Source organism: Petaurus breviceps, unplaced genomic scaffold (assembly GCF_028583685.1).
Source record: "Petaurus breviceps papuanus isolate PSGF00001 unplaced genomic scaffold, PetGlider_PUasm1.0 171, whole genome shotgun sequence".
Classification (NCBI taxonomy): domain Eukaryota; kingdom Metazoa; phylum Chordata; class Mammalia; order Diprotodontia; family Petauridae; genus Petaurus; species Petaurus breviceps.
The window spans coordinates 746275-766732 of record NW_027185754.1 but is presented as its reverse complement, the minus strand read 5'-3'; the positions used below and the strand labels follow the sequence as shown (position 1 = coordinate 766732).

The 20458-nt window shown below is 36.3% G+C and overlaps 1 protein-coding gene across 1 annotated transcript in view; it reads right to left on the bottom strand.

The window, feature by feature from the left end:
- Window positions 1–12945, bottom strand: part of LOC138157032 (liver carboxylesterase 1-like) — a 44176-nt gene extending 31231 nt beyond the window's left edge. The window contains exons 1-2 of the mRNA XM_069082451.1: window positions 12855–12945; window positions 2819–3026 (exon numbers count right to left, since the gene is read on the bottom strand). Coding sequence (XP_068938552.1) covers window positions 2819–3026; window positions 12855–12942 — 296 coding nt within the window. The 5' untranslated portion in view covers window positions 12943–12945. The remainder of the gene's footprint in view (window positions 1–2818; window positions 3027–12854) is intronic.
- Between the last annotated feature and the right edge of the window lie 7513 nt (window positions 12946–20458).

Here is a 20458-nt window from a genome sequence, read left to right as displayed (position 1 = left end):
TCCCTTAATGTAGAAGCTGCTAGATCTTCTGTTATCCTGATTATGTTTCCACAGTGCTTGAGTTGTTCCTTTCTGGTTGGTTGCAATATTTTCTCCTTGAACAGGGAACTCTGGAATTCAGCTACAATATTCCTAGGAGGTTTCCTTTGGGGATTTTCTTCAAGAAGCAATTAGTAGATTCTTTTAATTTCTATTTTACCCTCTGGTTCTAGAATATCAGGGAAGTTTTCCTTGATAATTTCTAGAAAGATGATGTCTAGGCTCTTTTTTTGTGTTGTTGATCATGGCTTTCAGATAGTCCAATACTTTTTAAATTTTCTCTCCTAGATCTATTTTTCAGGTCAGTAGTTTTTCCAATGAGATAGTTAACATCATCTTCTATTTTTTCATTTGTTTTGGTTCTCTTTTATAATTTCTAAATTTCTCATGAAGCCATTAGCTTCCATTTGTTCCATTCCAATTTTTAAGGAATTTTCTTTTCTTCAGAGAGATTTTGGGCCTTCTTTTCCATTTGATCAGTTCTACTTTTTAAGGTATTCTTCTCCTCATTGGCTTTTTGGACCTCTTTTGCCATTTCAGTTAGTCTATTTTTAAGGTGCTATTTTCTTCAATATATTTGGGGTCTCTTTTAGCAAGCTGTTGACTCACTTTTCATAATTTTCTTGTATCACTGTTATTTCTCTTCCAAATTTTTCCTCTACTTCTCTTACTTGATTTTCAAATTCCTTTTTGAGATCCTCCACATCCTGAGACCAATTCATATGTTTCTTGGATGTTTTGGATGTAAGCTTTGACTTTGTTGTCTTCTAGTCATATGTTTTGATCTTCTTTGTTACCAAAATAAGATTCTATAGTCTGATTATTTTTGTACTCTTTGCTCATCTCTCCAGCCAATTACTTGACTTTTGAGTTCTTTGTCAAGGTAGACCTCTGCTTCCAGAGTGGAGAGTGCTCTGTCTCAAGTTTCAGGGGTTTTGTGCAGCTGTTGTTAGAGTTACTTCTAGGCACCTGTAAATTTTCAGTTCTTCTAAGCTGGTATGATCAAAGAAAAGGTGTTTACTCCTCTCCTGGCCTGTGATTTTTTTCTGTGAGTAACTACAAGCACTCTTTTCTGCCTTGGAACTCTGAGGAGGACTCTCTCCACAGATGCCACATGCTTTGCCAAGCCAGTGCTTCTCCTTGCCCCAGTACTGCCACTTACTATTGCAACCCAGATCCAAGTAGGGCAAAGCAAAAGAATCCTGTCTCAGTGCCAGTAAAAATATTATTACAATCCTCCTCTGGTCTGCCTCTCAATCTCCTCACCATCTGTGAGCCTGGAGCTCCTGAAGCAGCCACAGCTGCTGCTGCCGCTACAGCCACTGTCCCCTAGCTTTTGCCTAACTGTGTTCTTCTCTGACCTAGGTCTGACAGTTTTCCCACTGATCTTCTATGCTACCTTGGTGTTTATAGGCTTAGATGTCTGGAAATTGGCAAAACTGCAATTGATTCAAGCTCCAGAGGCCTGTTTGGCTCTGTCTGTACCATCATGGCCCACATTGCACTGTGCTCCGCTTCCTATAGCACATTGCATTGTGCTATAGACACTTCCTGTTAGCCTTTCAGGTTGTCTAGGAGTGGAGATTTCTTACCCTCTGTCATTGTGGGTGCTCTGTACCTCTACAATTTGTTTAGAGTAATTTTTACAGGTATTTGGAGGTGTTTAGGGGAGAGTTCAAGCAAGTCCCTGCTTTTACTCTACCATCTTGGCTCTGCCCCCCCCCACATTGGACTTTTAACATATCACTTATTTACCTTGAGCCTCAGTTCTCTCTTCAGCAAACTGAGAGAGTAGACATAGATAATATTGAAAGTCTCTTTCAACTCTGATTATCTATGGATGAAATATTTATTGTTGTAAAGAACAAGAACACAAAAAGGGGAGGAGGTTTATATTAAAGCAGATGTACTCTATAAATTATTTTGCCCTTTGAAATATTGGGGTAAGTCCAGGGGAAGCCAGATGCAAAATCAGGGAACCAGAGTTGTACCTAACCATAATTAGAGTTGACTGTCCAATACTGTGTACTCGCCTTCATCTCATACACTTTATTGTAATTATTAGCTATCCTCTAGCAAAAAAAAATCCAATGCCTCATCTCATCTAAATAGTGAGCTTATAGGGTTGGTGCAATAGTCCTCTCATGTCTAATGTAGAATTTTTTTTAAAAAAAGAGAGATTCAGTAATTGGCCCTGGGTCATATCTGCAAAGTAGCTGAGTCAGGGCTAGAATCCTCATCTTTATTTGAAGGCTTTTTTATCCCCCAAAACCTGCTTCATATTCACTGAACCCCTGAGGGCAATGAAGAGACTGTTTTGTAGCTAAGAATTGTCTTGGCATGACTAAAAAGTGGAATCAAGGCTCATTTGCCATTCTCCCAGGTAATATGCCCAGGCCTTTATTTCCTATAAATGAGCATTTGTTCATTTATAGAAAAAAAAATCCAATGCACATAGCATTTATCTGTGTTTGCTCACTGCAGTAGGTCAATCATTTATTCATTTTGGCTGAAATTCCCAGAGTAAGTGACTCACATCGTATCTCAGGAGCACCACACCTGAGAGGTTCTTCTCCAACAAACCCTCCAGCCTCTGATAAGGCTTAATGGAAGGGGTTGAAAATGAGAAGAAACAGTAATATTTTCCAGGGGGAGGGCAAAGTGAAGGATTCTCAGATGATTTGACTAGAAATAATCCAGGAATAAGAACATAATTCTTCATGTTTTTCTCCATTTTTATCCCTCCCTTCCCAAAAAGAGACTGAAGACTGATGCTTACGCGGGTGGGTATGTAGTGGTGTTCTTCACATCGTTCCAGGGCTCAGGAGGCAGAGGAGGTCTGAATCTCAGGGGTCCAAGAGGAGGTTTGGCAAAAGGAACACCCAGGAAAACATTGGTAGGTGTGTCAAATCCTTGCACTGTTATTTGTTTACCTTGGACTTTCCCATATTCAGTGTCCACTACTGGCATTGAAGTCTGCTTTTGCCCTGTGCCACAACAAGAGAGGGGAAATTAGTTTCACTGCGTGGGTGACAGAATTTAATAGAAACACTAGGAGCCAGGAGCCCTGGGCAGCTCTGCCCACTTCTAACAGGATAATATTGGGAGAGTGACTTCAGTTCTCTAGACTTTAGGTTTCTCACCTGAAAGTTAAAGTTAATAATAGCATTCTACTAATTTGTTTCATATTTCAATGGAGAAAATGGGCATGAAAATGTGCAGAAAATTTTACAATAAACATATGTCATATTCCTGTAAGACTACTATTTTAAAAACACTCTTTTCATATCCCTTAGTAAAATAAATAAGCAGTAGATGTTATTTGAATTTTATAAATGGACAAATGCAGACTCATGGGAGTCAAGTAACCTGCCCAAGGTTGTATAGTTGGTAAATGTTTCATAAAGAGAAGTTCTTTGAATTTTACATCAACCCACGTTATAAGAAAACAGTTTGATCATCATATACATAGTCTCTGTTTCTTCTGTGGAAAACCTATAGATCTGTTCATTCAGTCAACAGTTATTTATTAAGGACCTAACATTAGCAGTGCTCTGTGCTTAGCACTAATAAATACCAAATGAAAGAAACTTAGAGATGTATTTCACTATGGTTTTGGAATGCTGAATTATGCACTCCAAATCAGAAAGGCTACATTGTATATGGGGCCAAGAAGCATAATCTTCCAGTCATATAGTCACTTGACATTTTCACTGATGCTAAATCCTCTCTAAATCACTCCTGGATAGCAGATTTGGTCAAACTAAAGCAGGATTGATTATATAATAATAATAATAATAATAATAATAATAATAATAATATGCCATAACCAAGCAGTTTAAATTCCACTAGATGTCACTCTGACTTATTTTGGTCAACTTTTCCAAATAGGTTGCCTGAAACATGATATTTTTTAAATAGATGATTAATCTTTCATTTCCATATAGAGCCTGGATCTTTGAGGAGGTATGGAGAAGGGAAGAAGCACAATCTATGGAGAACTCAGATGCTGGCTAAAAAGATTGTAATAGATCGGGCTAAAAGATCAGAAACTTCTCATAGAAGATAGATATTGGCTACAGTACTGTGTCACCTAAATCCTCTTACTGGCACTTTAATATACACATTATATTTACCTGATACATTTTACACTACTTAGCTTCCTCTTCTGGTGCAACAAGGTTTTGAAGCATGCCCAGATCAGCTAAAATGGAAGCAGCTACATAGGAGATGGCAAGGACCTTATTCTTAGAGAAAATATTCTGCCTTACACTACTACATGCATTGGAAGAGCCTTTTTCCATTGAATGCATAGCAAAAAAGAGTGTACCTCTTTAAAACAAACATTGTAGGGCATTCTAGATCTCTTTCTTCTTCATCCAGAAAGGGTAAAAGTTCAAGTTCATCTACATTTACAGAGCTGGTGAGGGGAAAATCTACCTTTTCCTCTTTTCTTTTAAATCCTATAGTCCAGAAAAATAGGCCAGATTTGGGGTCCATTTCATTTGATCCATTCAGTTCTAGGTGCAGGCACAAGTAATGGTTTGAATTTTGGGTCTAGGTATTCTACCACTAAAAAGTGATGGGGCCCCTCAACAGAAATGGGGAAAATCTGAAATAGGTGTTTTGATAAGGGATAATCAGTTCCATTTAGTACATGTTAAGCAATAAATGCCTATAGACTATCCAATTAAAGAAGTCCAAAAGGTAGTTGGTATTATAGGACCAAGGTTCAAGAATGACATTAGGACTAGCAAGACAAGTACAGGAGGATCTTTTAATAGAGGTAAGACTCCCAGGAGCAGGCAGAATGAATGACAGGGATGATATATACCTTATTCTATTCTCACATGATTTTTCTGTGTTTATTTGGGTATTTGTAGAGATACAGATATACTGATATATGAATGTATATGCATTTATGTATATTTCTTTTCTGTATTTTGAAAAATTTTAATTTAATAGTTATGAAGGTATGAGTATTTTGTACAGTGATATCTATTAGACCATCATTCTTTTTTAAATTGTTTTTCTTTCAAATTTTCTCCCTGTTTTTCCCCTAACTCACCATCCCAAAATAGCAATCCCACTGGATATCCCCTCCTCCAATGTGCTCTCTCCCATATCTTCTCAAATACCCCCTCCAACTTTCCAGGAGGGCACTGTGGATCTCTATGCCCCAGTGCTTGCATAACTTATTTCCCAGTTACATGTAAAATAATATTATATTACATTAAATATATGTATATTACTTATTTATACATAATAAAATAATATTATATTACATCTAGATCTCTTTCTTCTTCATCAAGAAAGGGTGAAAGTTCAAGTTCATCTACTTTTACAGAGCTGGTGAGGGGAAAAATCTACCTTTTCCTCTTTCCTTTTAAATCCTATAGTCCAGAAAAATAGGCCAGATTTGGGGTCCATTTCATTTGATCCACTCAGTTCTAAGTGCATTATTATACTTATAATTAAAATAATTAATATAGTACTAATGTACATAAATATATGTACATTAGTACACACACACACACACACACACACACACACACATATATATTAAGCAATTGATTTTAAAACTTTGAATTCCAGATTCATTCCCTTCCTCCCTTGTCACCCACCCTTACTGGGAAGATAAGCAATTCAATATAGGTTGTACATGTGTAGCTATGCAAAATATTTCCATAGTGGATATATTGTAAAAGACTGACTATATTTCCCTCCCTCCTATCCCACCTCCAACTTGTTCTAGTCTGTACTTTGATCCTGTCCCTTTTCAAAAGTAGGTACATCTAAATTCCCTCCCCCCCCACCTGCCCTCACTTCCATCATCCCCCCTCTCATCCACTTCCCCCCTACTCTCCTATAGGGTGAGATGTCCTATTTAGTGTGTATGTCATTCCCTCCCTAAGCCAAATTCAATGAGAATAATGTTGACCCATTCCCTTTTGCTTTTTTGTTCTTATCCTCCATTGTAACCATTTTTCCCTTGCCTCTTCTATATGAGATAGTTTACCCTATTCTGTCTCTCCCCATCCCTTCTCATTATATTCCTTGCTCACCTCTTAATTTTTCCTTTTAAGTATAATGCCTTCCTTCAATTGGTCCTGTGCTATATATATACACACACACATACACACACACATACACACACACATATACACACATTCACATATGGAAGTTGATATCAGTTTTCTCCCCATAGTTTCATTCAGGTCCTTTTCAATTTGAGGAGATTGAAATAATATGTAAATAACTTCCCTCCAATATGCTCCTTTGTTTATGTTTTTGTTTTGTTTTGTTTTGTTTTCAAATAATGCAGGCAATACTGTTTAGAGAAGGACAAAAAGCCTAGCAATTATTACCCTGATTTATCCAGCAAGGAATCAGCACCTAGTCTTTCAACAATAGTATGTTAGGAATAATAATTCTAAAGGCAGAGCCAAGAAGGCAAAGGTAGGGGCTCACCTGAGCTCTTTCCCAAATACCTGTAAAGATGATTCTAAACTCATTCCAGAGCAGCAGAACCCACAGAAAGATAGAGTGAAACAAAGTTCCAGCCCAAGAAAACTTAGAAGGTTTGCAGAAAAGATCAGTTGTACCAGGGTGAGAATGAAGCACAGTTCAACACAGACCACACCAGCATAGGCCAGGCTCCAGCAAATCAGTAATAAAGCTTGGGCACCTCTGAATCAGGAGCGGCAGCAGCAATGGCAGTTTCTGGAGCTCTCAGCTCACAGACTGTGAGGGGGTCAAACAACTGGTCAAATGAACTGGGATAAAGTAAAAAGGAGAAGTGGACGGGAGTAAATTATTTCACGTAAAAGAAGCAAGAAAAAGGTTTTACAGTGGAGGGGAGGAGGGTGCAAATGATGGGAAGTGAGTGAACCTTACTCTCATCAGAATTAACTCAAAGAGGGCATAGCATATAAATTCAACTGGGCACAGAAAAATATCTTACTTACCCTAAAGGAAATTAGGAGAGGAAGGGGATAAGAGAAAGTGGAGGTGATAGAAGGGAGACCAATTGGTGGAATGGGTAATTATAAGCAAAACATTTTTGAGGAGGGACAGAGTTAAAGGAGAGAGAGAATAGAATAAATGAAAGGGGGATAAGATAGAGGCATACATTTATCAATAGCAAATGTGAAAAAAAATTGAGGCAGGTTTCTCTGATAAAAGCATCATTTTTCAAACATACAGAGTACCGAGTCAAATTTATATAAATAAGAGCCATTCCCCAATTAATAAATGATCAAAATATATAATAAGCTTTCAAATGAATAATCAAAGTCATTTGTAGCCATATGGAGGAATACTCTTAACTCCCTTTTGATTGGAGAAATTCAATTGAAAACTATTCTTAGGTACTACTTCATACCTATAAGACTTACTATTAGGACAGAAAGGGTAAATGACAAAAGTTGGAAGGAATATGGGGAAAATTAATCTTTAATGCACTGTTGGTGGAGTTGTGAACTGATTTAACCATTCTGTAGAGCAATTTGTAATTATGCCCAAAGGGCTATAAAACCAGACATACCCTTTGACCTAGCAATACCACTACTAGGAGTGTATCCCCAAAAAAGATAAAAAAAAAAACAAAAAGGAAAAGGAACATATTCATAACAGCTCTTTTTTAAGGGTCAAAAGAATTATAAATCGAGTGGGTGCCCATCAATTGGGGAATGGCTAAATAACTTGTGGTAAGTTATTATGAAGGAATACTATTGTACTATAAGAACTGATGGGTAAGATATTTTTGGAAAAAAGCTCTAAAGACTTGATCGGGATCATGGAGAGTGAAACATACTGTGTACAAATTAGCATGAATATTTAAAGAGGATCAGCTATGAATAACTTAGCTATATTCTAAGCAATTCTATGATTCAAGACAACTTTAAAGGTCTTATGATGAAAAATTCTATCCATCCCCAGAGAAAGAACTCATGGTCTGAATCTAGGTCAAAGTATATTTTTTACTTTATTTTTCTTGAGTTTTTTTCTTGTGTATTTTTCATTCAAAACATGACTATTACAGATAGGTTTTGCATAACAATACATGTATATCCTATATTGAATTTCTGGCCTTCCTCATCACTTCTCAAAGTGATGAAAGAAAGAAAATAATTTGGAACTCAAAATTTTAAACAGGAATGTTAAAAAAAATTAAGTGTAACATGGGGAAATAAAATAATGAATTTTTAAAAGTATGCAAAAATAGCAATTATTAAATGTTACTTATCATAAAGTCCCTTCATGAGTCATTTTATTTAGAAATCCCACTGATATGTGAGTAAAGCTGATTTCTACTCTCTAAAAAATCTTTTTGGGAAGTCCACGATGCAACTAGGATGCAGGTATAAGTTGTGATTGTAACTTATTTCTACAAATCATGTTAGGGAGGCCTTAGTTTCTAAAGCCATTGCTCTCTATTGTAGTTTTGTTAACATTTATAAAAAAGAAATTTCTTATTTATTTAACTATTAAATTGTTACTATTTTAGTGCTATGTGAGATATTATTCCAAGAAGCAATGGAAAAATAATATTAGATCTCTTGTTCTGGAGAATGAGAGAACCCTAAGACAAAAGTGAAGCAAATTCAATAGGCATTGAATGAAGAGTCACTGCCCTAGTTTTCAGAAGTCACCTGCAGAATAATTACCTTGGAATAGAACTTGACCACAACTTTAAGGACCCTGGGGATACTATGGAAAAGTGGAAGTAGAGGAAGGGACACAAGGAGTAAAAGTACATATTGAAGAAGGGTCTCAAATACTTCGCTATTTGTGGACATGAATCCTTTGGCACCTGGCTAAGACTAATGTGATTCCTTCTTTCTTCTATGTATTAATGAGTTGTTGGGTATATTGAAGCAGGGATTCATTTACCATTATCAGTTCGATTAGTTGACCAGCAAGTTCCCTTCCTGGGTATTTCTTATACTCTGACTTTTAACAGTATTATTTTTCCCCTACTAGATTTCTAAATTCCCAAAGGCAGCACAATGTCTTCTTTATTTTACCATTACCACTAGAAGCTAGCAGAGTGCCTTGTACATATTTGGTATTCAATATATATTTAAAACTTGAAAGAACGATTCAATCACCATTAACTCTACAATCAAATATGAATTTCTCTGTTTGGCATTTAAAGCCTGGACCCACCATTAACTTCTGGCATTAAAATAGACACATTTAAGAATCAAGTCAAATTGGCCTTCTGATTCTTGGTAGTTCTATGCAGGCCTTTGCATTGACTGTTCCTTTAATGGCTGGCATAAACTCCTTCCAAACCACTGCCTCTAAGAAACCCTCATTCCTTTTTAAGATGAATTCAGGCACTAGCTTCTACATGAAGTCTTTTCTTGTACACATTCCATCCCAGTTATTAATGTTGTTCAGTCATTTCAGATATGCCCGACTCTTCATGACCCCATTTGGATTTTTCTTTTGGCAAAAATACAAGAGTTGTTTTTCATTGCCATCTTCAGTTCATTTTATAGACGAGAAAACTGAGGAAAAGAGTATTGCCCATGGTCACACAGCTAGTAAGTGTCTGAGGCCAGATTTGAACTCAGAAAGATGAGTTTTCCTGACTCCTATGCATATACACAGATGGATACCTGTATGTGATATTTATATACATGTATTTCTCCACCAAAGCTACATTGAGTGATTCTTGAGGACAAATACAGTTTTACCTTTGTCTTTATCTCCAGTGCTTAGAAAAGTGACTGACTCATAGTAGGACATTAAAAAAGATTGTTGACTGATTGAATCAATGAAGAGATGAATGAATGACTAAATGAATCAATGAATAAGTGAACAAGAAAGAGAATGGGATCACATTTCGTCATCTTTTGGAGGACATAAGCCAAACTATCACATTCTATTTATATATGTTTCAAGATTGGACTTTTACCATTATCTCTCCCATATATCTTCTTTTCTTCCTCTTCTCTTCACATTTGTGATAGCCACTGAGAAATACTAGAATTATATTGGTTCAGTTTTTGAAGGAATTCCAGCAACTATACACTCCAATTTATAGCCATAAAAGGAATCCCCACTACAGATTAGCTGACAAGTATTTACCCAACCATTGCATGAAGAACTCCTTTGGATAGAATCTACTCCATTCTGATCCAATCCACTTATCGAAAGCTTCCGACATAAAATCTAATATTGTGATTCTGTATTTCCATCAAGTGGGTTAAAGAAGCAAAAAAAAAAATAGTGAGCTAGCAAAGATTGGTAAGAAAATATTTGGGCTGTGAGTTAGTAGATGAGTTTGAGTTCTGGGTTTACTAATAGTAAGGGGGCACTGCTTCTCTTTCTGTTTCTCTGTCTCTTTCTACCTCTCTCCCTCAGCTTCTCCCTCCACATTGATCTCTCCCTCTTTCTCATTGTTATACCTCTCTCTTCTTTCTCTCTTCTTCTCTCTTCTTGTCTCTCTTATCTCCTTTTCCTCTCCTTCTCCTACTCTTCCTCCTTCCCCTCCTCCCTCCTCCTCCTCTTCTTCTTGTTCTCAATCTTCATCTTCTTGTTCTCCCCAACCCCCCCCCCCCCCCCCCTATCCCCCCCCCCCGCCTCTCTCTCTCCCCAAGATTCAGGAAGGTTAAATGATTTGCTCATGGTTGAACAGCTAGTAAATGCTAGCACTAGGATCTGAACCCAGGTAATTTTGCCTATGTGTCTGCCATGCTATCTACTCTGTCAACCTGTCTTCCTACATATATTTGGGGAGTGGGCTTGTTTCAAATGAGTGGTTCAGTAGTTAGGGGGAAAACAGTATTTAAATATAAGGAGACCTTAGTTTTAGTTTTTCTTCTCCACTAAGGAGTTGCAGATGTAGAATAGGTTTAAAAGTATTGCTTTGCTGCAGCAAGGGTCCATTTGAAACTACATAACAAAAATTCATAGTACATCCAGTTGACACATTTTTCAAATTTTCTCTAGTATCATTTAGCAATACATATGTAGAAGCAAAAAATGGGAAATGATAAAAGTAAGCAATATTGTGGCTTAGCAGGGCAAGATTGACAATAAGAGAAAGGAGAGGAATCTTACTTCAAAGTAGTGGTGGTGAAGTGGGGAAAAATACAGTAACTAATTGTAAGGATACCTTAGTTCATGGTCTATCCTGCTTCTTAGTAGCTGTGTGACCCTAGTCAAATCACTTGACATTTCTAGCATTGTTTGCCTTAGGTAAAATGGGATAAAAACTCCATCCCTGACTTCCTCCTGGGTTTGTGGTTAAAGTCCAATTAAATAACAAATAAGCAAACACATTAGAAAGCATAAAAGACCTTTTGAGCTATACTGGAGAAAAAAAAGATATATATGAAAACAGGGACAGGTTCATTGCTCAGCATGGATGTGGTGACAGTCATAAACTAAATGCAGAAGGTAGAATTCTTAATCTTTCCCAGTTTCTTCCACTCACAACAGTGATCCTCAGATTGGAAAACATGTAACAATGATTAAGAGGGAGTTGAAACCCCAAATAAGAAGTGAATTATCTAGATAATGCAGAAACAATAATACCCCAGTAAGCAAATTGCAAACTTATTATTAATGAGTTCTTTAGCAAATCGTCTCATTTTGTCACCTTACCTACATGTTTAATGCATCTAGGAAGCTTTACTTCTAAGACTTGTCTGTGCTCACTTGCTTAAGTTTCCATTCACTTAAAACTCTGTCTCTGATTGGGCAAATCATTTTGTTTTTGAGACAATATGTATTGTTTAGCAGAAAAAACTTCCTCCAGCTCTCTCACACATCCTTTCTATTAATACCTATAATCTCTTTTCTCTGGACTCCTTGGCCTAACTGAGCAGGACCCAATGGCTTTCAGCTCACTACTTCTTTCCTAAAGTTGAACACGAGGTAGCCATTTTAAAATATTTTCTGCCGAAAGACAGCATGGAATAATGAAAAGGCTACAAGACAAGCCAACTGCTACAAGCTACAAGACTAATCCAATCTCTGTAACTGAATTATCCTTCTATCTTTTCTTTCTTGTCCTCAGTTGCCACTGCAGAAGGGGAGTATTGAAATGAATCACCTCTGAGATTCCATCCAACTCTCACATTGCTGGACCTGAGCTACACAATTTAAGTGAAATATCAGTTCACTGTTTTTCCTGTTTGTCTTGCATTATATGGATAGTTGTTCCATCTTTTTTTTATCTTGCTGCCAGAATCACATTGCCATTATGTCAAGTAGGGGTGACTTTGTTATTTTAAGTGACTCATTCCCCAGGTTTTGTCTATGCTATGTTTATGGAATCTTAGCCTGTTTTGTGCCCTGTACCCCTTTGGCAATCTGGTAAATCTGAAACCCTTCTCGGAATAATGTTTGTAAATGCATAAATAAAATGCACAGCATTGCAAAGACAAATATATTAAAATGTAATTATTGAAATATTAATAAAAGCCAGTTAGTTCACAGATTTCTGGTTAAGAACCTCTTCACTAGACTTAAAAAAATCACTTACAATTGTTCTAAGTAAGCTATCCATTAGCCTGGAAGGGTTAGCTTCCGCCTGATCCTGGATTAAAACACACACACACACACACACCTTCCCATGGAAAGCCACAGGAAATGACACAAAACTAGTCCTCATGAAACAGAAGTTCCCAGGGTTAAACACAACCTTTTTTTCTGTTCATTAAAATACTTTTGTTCATTTTAAATTAAGTTCATAATAAAAAAGGAAGGCTAATACCTGTCTAATTTTCTCCCAAGATACTAAGAAGACACTTTTAGTGTCTATTGTATTTTGGAAGGAGAATAAAATACATTACCCTCAACTGGGAAAGCAGTGATAGAGCTGATGGAGCACAGGACCAGCGAAAGCAGCCACATCTTGTTGGGAGCAAGTGTTTCCTGCATGGCTGGTTCAGGGATCTGAACTGTCCTTCAGAGCTGCTAGTGCTTTTATAATGCTCAAGGGCTAGCTGGATTAATGACTGATTAAAGAGTAGAAAATTAAATCCCATAAAATCAAGAAGAGAATTTCCTCCTTCCAATGATAATATCGAAAAGATAATATCAGTGATGGTATCTTAAAGCCACACCACTTTATAACTCACCCTCAAAATTTTTATAACTCTAATTATAAAATGTTTATATTAAAAACTCAACACCCATGTCAATAGGCAAGGCCAGAATTATAGAAGTTCATCTTTAATTTTTAATCCTGAATCCCATCTGAATGTCAAACACCAAACTATGTCTGGTGTGCAAATTGTCAGCTTAGAAAGCCCACCTATTCTTCCTGACCAAATGAGCTTTAAGGACTGTCCTAATTTCTCACTTTTCTTTCCCCTTCAGAGAATCAGAGTCCTTTGGGAAAGAACTGTCCTTAAAAAAAAACCCTGTGCAAAGTATGGGCAAATAAGGAAAGAAAAAAGAACATGCAGCTGTCCATAAGTTAGTTAAAATTTTTGGGGAAAGACGGTTACATCTGTAAAACAAACCATAAAAATTACAACATGAAAGAAATAATACTTTATATTTATTTAAATTTTATGCTTTATAAATCATTTATATTGTGCTATAACATGGTTAATTCTGACTGTACTTTCTGAGGGATAGGCCTTCTACATTTTACCCACACCCCCAATTTTTAAGGCCCCTCCCGATGTTTGATAATAGTCTGAGGGAAGTTGGAGACTCTTTTCTCTGCCATTATATTAAATTCCATTGACTGTACCCCCTCAATTTTAGCTTTTAAGTGGCTAGCACCTCAGTTTCATTTAACTACTCAACACTATTCATTTTTATAAAGGAATATTTACTTCAAAGGTAAAGCAATAACATACAAACATGTCTGTCAAAACCTTTGGGGGGGGCATAAAGTCTTCTATTCCTCCTACTCCTTAGTTTCTGGGGAAAAGAGATGGTTTATACTTTAACTAAATACCTTCATAGTATTAATTCTACCAAGTTCAAGTGCAAAGGTTCATTGGGCTTCCATTTCAGGACCTTGACTTCTTGGGGATTCCTTTTGGGGATGGTTGTAACAAAAGCCTTTATTTCTATAATCCCATGGCTCTAGCTCCTGGGTTAGAGATTCCACTCCCTCTACACAGAATGGAAAAGGATGCAGAAAAGAATAAAACTGAATGCTAATTTCTCTGAACTACTTATACTAAATAGGAAGGATAGAAGGAAATAGCCCCCAGGACCTCCTCCCTTACCGTATGGTATGAGTGAAGGAGTCCTTCGCCTTCAAATGACAATTCAGGAAAAAGTCACCTGAACTGCTGACTCAGGCCACATTAAAGATGTTAACTTTTCCATCTATGTGGAAAATAGTAAAGATGACTCTCAAGCTTAGACTAAGTCAATGCAGAATGTCCACACACACTTCAGTTCTCCAGTGTCCGGAAGAATATTCCGTGTCTTCCATGCAGGCAATGCCCTCTTAGGTAGTGTGCACATGCACTGGAGTCCCATCAAACTGAAGTTAACAAATACCAAATAAGATGAGTATTTGCTATAAAAAGCAGTATAGAAAAAAAAAGATTCCACATACAACCTCCATTCACAGCTTTTTGTATACTTTCAGGTATAGAACAAATTCCATTTGTTATTTTCAAAGATCCTCAAATGGTTCATAGGATCCCTAATGTGTATACTTCTATTCTCCTCTGTGCATCTTGAAAATGCATCAATGACCCTCTTTTCTTCTTTTCCCCTCATTTCGTTAACTCCATTGTTAGACTTCTACTCCACAGGTCCCCATCCCCCAAATGGAAGAAAGAAAACACATACCTGTATCAAATACACGAGTCAAAGAAAACAAATCTCCATTGACCATTTGAGAATATGTAATTTATTATACACTTTGAGTTCATTCCCTTACTCTCAGGAAGTGGGTAGAGTGTTTCCTCACTGTTCTGGAATAGTCATAGGTTACTGCATTGATTAAAGTTCTTGAGTCATTATTTACAATGTTGTTTTAATTGTATAAATTATTCCCATAACTACACTTAAATCTTCCCCTCTTTTTATCTGAAAGTGTCTTTTTTAATAAATTTTTTCCAGTACAATATTATTCTATTTCATTCATATATCATGATTTGTTCAGGCATTCCCCAAATAATGGATACCCCAATTAGTTTTGAATTTTATTCCACTACAAAAATACATTAATATAAATGTTTTTGTATATGTGTACCCTTTACCACTTTATTAATTTACTTATTTATTTATTTATTAAGGTATAAGCTGAGAAGAACTTAACTCTGTGTCAAAGGTATACACAGTTAAGTGGCTTTGAGGTTGTTCCAAATTGCTTTCCAGTATGGCTGGATCAAATCACAGGTCCTACTGATGTTACATGGCACTGAGGAGTCCATGGGATTCTCTTTTTCATCAAGTAATTTTGGTTCATTTTCCTTCATAAGGGAATACTTTTTCATGGTGTTTTGGATTATTTTTTTTATTTTATTTGATCTTCCTTCTACTCATTTTTTCTGTTAATCTTTTTTTGAGTTAGATTTTTTACTATAACATTCTCTTGAGCTTTTGATTTTTCAATAATTTTCTTGTATTCCCAGGCACCTGTCTTTTTTTTCCCCCCTCATTTATTGATACTCACTTCCCCTCTGCTACTATATGGGCCCCAGAGGCTGAACTTGGTTTCTGTCTTTAGCCTGTGTGTGAGTGTGTGGTTGTGTGTGTGTGCATGTATGTGTGTGTGTGTGTTAGTCTGGCCCAGATAACTGTCTGGAGTAAGCTCTGGAGGGAGAGGACTTACTCCAGTTATGTTTCCACTCTTTTCCTTCAGGTTTTAATGTTCTTTTCCCCTCTGGATGACTCTGACACTTGGTTGTTGTCTGTAGTTCTTGAAAAGGAACAAAATGACATCACTATGCTAGACACGGTAAGGTTCATGTCTTTTGATTCATGTGTAAATTGTATTTAGGTGAGTGAGAGGAGTCACTGGCCTCATTCCCTCCTTCAAAGTCATCATAGTCCAGTGGAAGGACAGAATCAAGACTCAAGATGCAGTAGATGACCTTGGCATCTTTGATGACTAACAAATCTCTAATTGCTCCATGGTGTAATTCAGCTACCTTCATGGCCATTGGAACAAATTGTTCTCATCCACCCATTCCACCAGGGGAAGTCTTCACAGGCTTGGGGTAGACAACATCCTAACACACCAATGGGTTTGAGACCCCTTGATTATTCGCAACCTGGTTTAGCCCATCTGCCAAATGGTTTACCATGGTGTGGCTGCTCAGCATGCTACAACTTCTTGGATCCACAAGTGAGAGTTGGGTGGAACAGGTGAACAGCAAAAGGGGAGAGTATCCCTGAAGAATTCAGCATTCATCACACCAAAGCTATTAGTCTTTCTTGAAAACATCCTACACCTGCATGCAGATTAAATTTTCTGACCCTCCTCTAGCCTGCTTGCTGGTGCTTTATATTTCCTTCCTTTAACTGGGCAGAATCAGTGCCCATCAACTCTTATAGAATAAGAGAGTGAATTTCAGCCTAAGTCACTTCGTTAGGGAGAGCAGAAAGGAAGGAATAAATCATGCACTTGAGGGTTTCCTTGAATTCATGTACTGGGCATATAGAATTAGTTGGAAGTAGAGATGCCTGAGTGGGAGCTTTAAGTATTTTAAGTTCACTGATGTGATACTTTTACCTCAGGTGACTTTTCTGTCTTTTATCTTGTAGATTCCACTTTAGTTCCCCATACCTAGCAAAAAATTACTTTTTCTAAGGTTTCAAGTTGCTAAAAGAAACTATTTACCATCTGACAGGTCATATGTTCTGGATTCAGATTTTTTAAAAAGTGTGGCCTGTCAGAAGGCAAACATAGCACTTTCAGGTAAACAGAGAAGAAAGTCAGAAACATATACACATGACTACACACACATGCACACATGCACAAGTAGATCTGGACTGAGAGATGGACAAAGACACAGAAATGTTGAGTTATATCTGTTTGAGTGCCTAGAGAGTGTCCTGCATAGACATATATCCTCAACAGGAAATTACATGCATCTAGGCTTTGTTCTCAGATAGATGTGTGTAAGGATATACACAACCACAATGAAAGGAAGAAAAAAATAATTTGGGGTTCTTGTTGACTGAAGACAGGGAAGGAAACAGAGATATTCAGATTCACCAGGATTTAAAGAGAGGCTAAAAAGCTACATCATCGGCATGGACCCAAAAGGAATAAAAGATAGCACCAGAAGGGACCACGTGCTTCACAAACAAAGCAAATGAATCTCTTTTTCTGGAATGATGGCCCTATGTAGTAAGGATACTGTTTTAGAGAAGGAAGAAAATATGGGAACACTATAAGGGAGAGAGGTAGTTGATGAACTCTGGAAAGGGGAACAGGGTTTTCCAGATCATTGAAGATCTCAGAAATGCTCTTGTGTGTCTTACTGTGTAAGTAATTGGAGGTCATTTGCTACTCCCCCAATTCAAGTGTTATAGTGTGGTGAAGGACACTTTATCTGTACTCAGACATCCCAGATTTGAAACCTGGCTCTTCTCCTTCCTCCCAATTTGACAATAGAGATGTTATTTCACCTTCTTAAGCTTCATTTTAAAAATGAGGAGACCTGATCTATACATTCTCCAAAGTCACTTCCAGCTAGAAATCCTATTAATCTATAAGGAAGGGAAGGAATAGAGCCTATAGGGTTGGTCTAAAGAGAGATACTGAGCATAGAACATCCTGCAAAATTAAATCCATGGAAGCTGAGATTGAAAGTTTTATTGTTAAGAGCACCATCCCTGGAGTCAGGAGGACCTGAATTCAAATTCTGACCTCAAACACTTGACACTTACTAGCTGTGTGACCCTGGGTAAGTTGCATAACCCCAATTGTCTCACTCCCCCCCCTCCACCCAAAAAAAATATAGTATTATTCTGCTCCTCTGAGAGACCACGTAAAATAGAGAAGAGGAATATGAGAAATGTCTGAGGTAAAAGCATAGAGTTAATTTGCTTGTTTCTCTAATACTTATGCCACCTGTACTTGTTAATAATTATACAGATCATTTAAAAAATAAACTGATTAAACATTCAAAACTACTTCATTAAATACCTATTGAGTTCTTAGAAATATGTTAAGTGATAGATTAAGTTAGGCTTTATGAGATAATAAAAAGTTTGAACATGCAGCATTGAAAGTCTCAATCGAAATGTGACACCTGTGATCCTTACTTGTAAGAAATGTAGGAATTTTTATCTTTTTAGTTTACATTAACATTATTTTTTAAAATTTATTATGCTCATATTTAAACAATAAATATAAATATATAGTTATTGACTATAAAAATTCTCTAAATATTTTTGTATGCCATTCTCCATTTTTTTTATTTGGCTCCATATTTGTGTATCATAACTTTCAACATAACTTTTATAGTGTGGGATCATGGTATTCAAAATATTTTCCTTTCTTTTTTTTACAATCATATTTAATATTCCTGCATTAGTCATGTTGTGAATGAAGAATAAGAACAAAAGAGGGAACCAGAGAAAGAAAAAAAGAGAGAGGGAATAGTGTGCTTCAATCTGTATTCAGAATCCACAAATCTTTGTCTGGATGTGGGTAGCATTTTCATTGTGAGGCTTTTGGAGTTGTTTTAGATCCGTCCATTGCTAAGAACTAAGTCTATCAAAGTCAGTCATCACAAAAAGTTGCAGTTATTGTATATAATGCTCTCCTGGTTCTTCTCACTTCACTCAAGATGACTTAATACAAGTCTTTCCAATTATTTCTGAAAACCACCTGCTCATCATTTCTTACAGCACAAGAGTATTCCATTATATTCATATAACACCACTTTTTCAGCCATTCCTCAATCGATGGGGAATTTACTAGATTTACAATTCTTGGCCACCACAAAAAGAGCTTCTATAAGTATTTTTGTCCATGTGCATCCTTTTTCTGTTTTCTTGATGTCTTTGGGATACACATCTAGAAGTGGTATTTCTGGGTCAAAGAGAATGTAAAGTTTTATAGCCCTTTGGGCAGAGCTCCAAGTTGCTTTCCAGAATGGTTGGATCAGTTCACAACTCCACCAATAATACATTAGTGTTCCAATTTTCCCATATCTTCTCTAGCATTGATAATTTTCCTGTTTTATTATGTTAGCAAATTTGATAGATGTAATGTGGTACCTCACTGTTGTTTTAATTTGTATTTATCTAATAAATGGTGACTTGGAGCATTTTTATGACTATAGAGAGCTTTAATATATTTTTCTGAAAATGCCCATTCATATCCTTTGATCATTTATCAATTGTGTAATGACTGGTATTCTTATAAATTTGACTCAGTTTTGTATATATTTTAGAGATGAAGCTCAGAGACATTGACTGTAAAAACTGTTTCCCAGCTTTCTGCTTCCCTTCTAACCTTGGCTGCAATCACTTTCTTTGTACAAAACCTTTTAAATTTCATGTAATCAAAATTATAAATATTGCACTTCATAATATTTTCTATATCTTATTTGGTCATAATTTTTCCATTCTCCACAGATCTCACAGGCAAATTATTCCTTGGTGTCCTAATTAACTTTTGATTTATCCCTTTATGTCTAAATCATGTACCCATTTTTAACATATCTTGGTACATGGTGTAAGATGTTGGTCTATTCCTAGTTTCTGCCAAATTATTTTCCAGTTTTCCCAAAAGATTTTGTAAAATAGTGAGTTCTTATCCCGGAAACTGGAGTTTGGGGAGTTATTAAATAGTAGATTATTATAGGCATTGACTACTGTGTCTTATGTACCTAACTCATTCCCCTGATACACTGTTCAATTTCCTAGCCAGCACAAAGCAGTTTTGATAATTGCTGCTTTATAATACAGTTTTAGATCTGTTATGGCTAGGCTACCTTCCCTTGCATTTCTTTTCATTAATTCCCTCAATATTCTGGACTTTTGGGGGTTTTTTTTCGGTTATTATTTTGCTCTTATTTTCTATCTCTATAAAGTAATTCTTTGGTAGTTTGATTACAATAGCACCAAATAATGTTTTTTTTTTTTCCCCAGAGGAAGGGATGAAGAAGAGAAAATAGATTTTTGTAATAGAAAAATTAACAAACCATAAATAAACTCCTAAAGATAAAAAACCTCTAAGACCAGATGGATTGACAAATATATTCTATCAAATATTAAAAAATAATTATTATATGAACATATATGAACAATTTGAAAAATAGGAAGAGAAAAAATGCTACCAAACTCCTTCAGTGATAGAAATATGGTCTTCATACTTAAACCAGAGAGAATCAAAACTTAGAAGTATAACTAAAAAATATTTATTCAAAAATTTTAAATATGTAAGCAAAGAGGATACTACAACATATCTAAAAGATAATGCACTACACTTAGCTTGATTTTGTACCAAGGT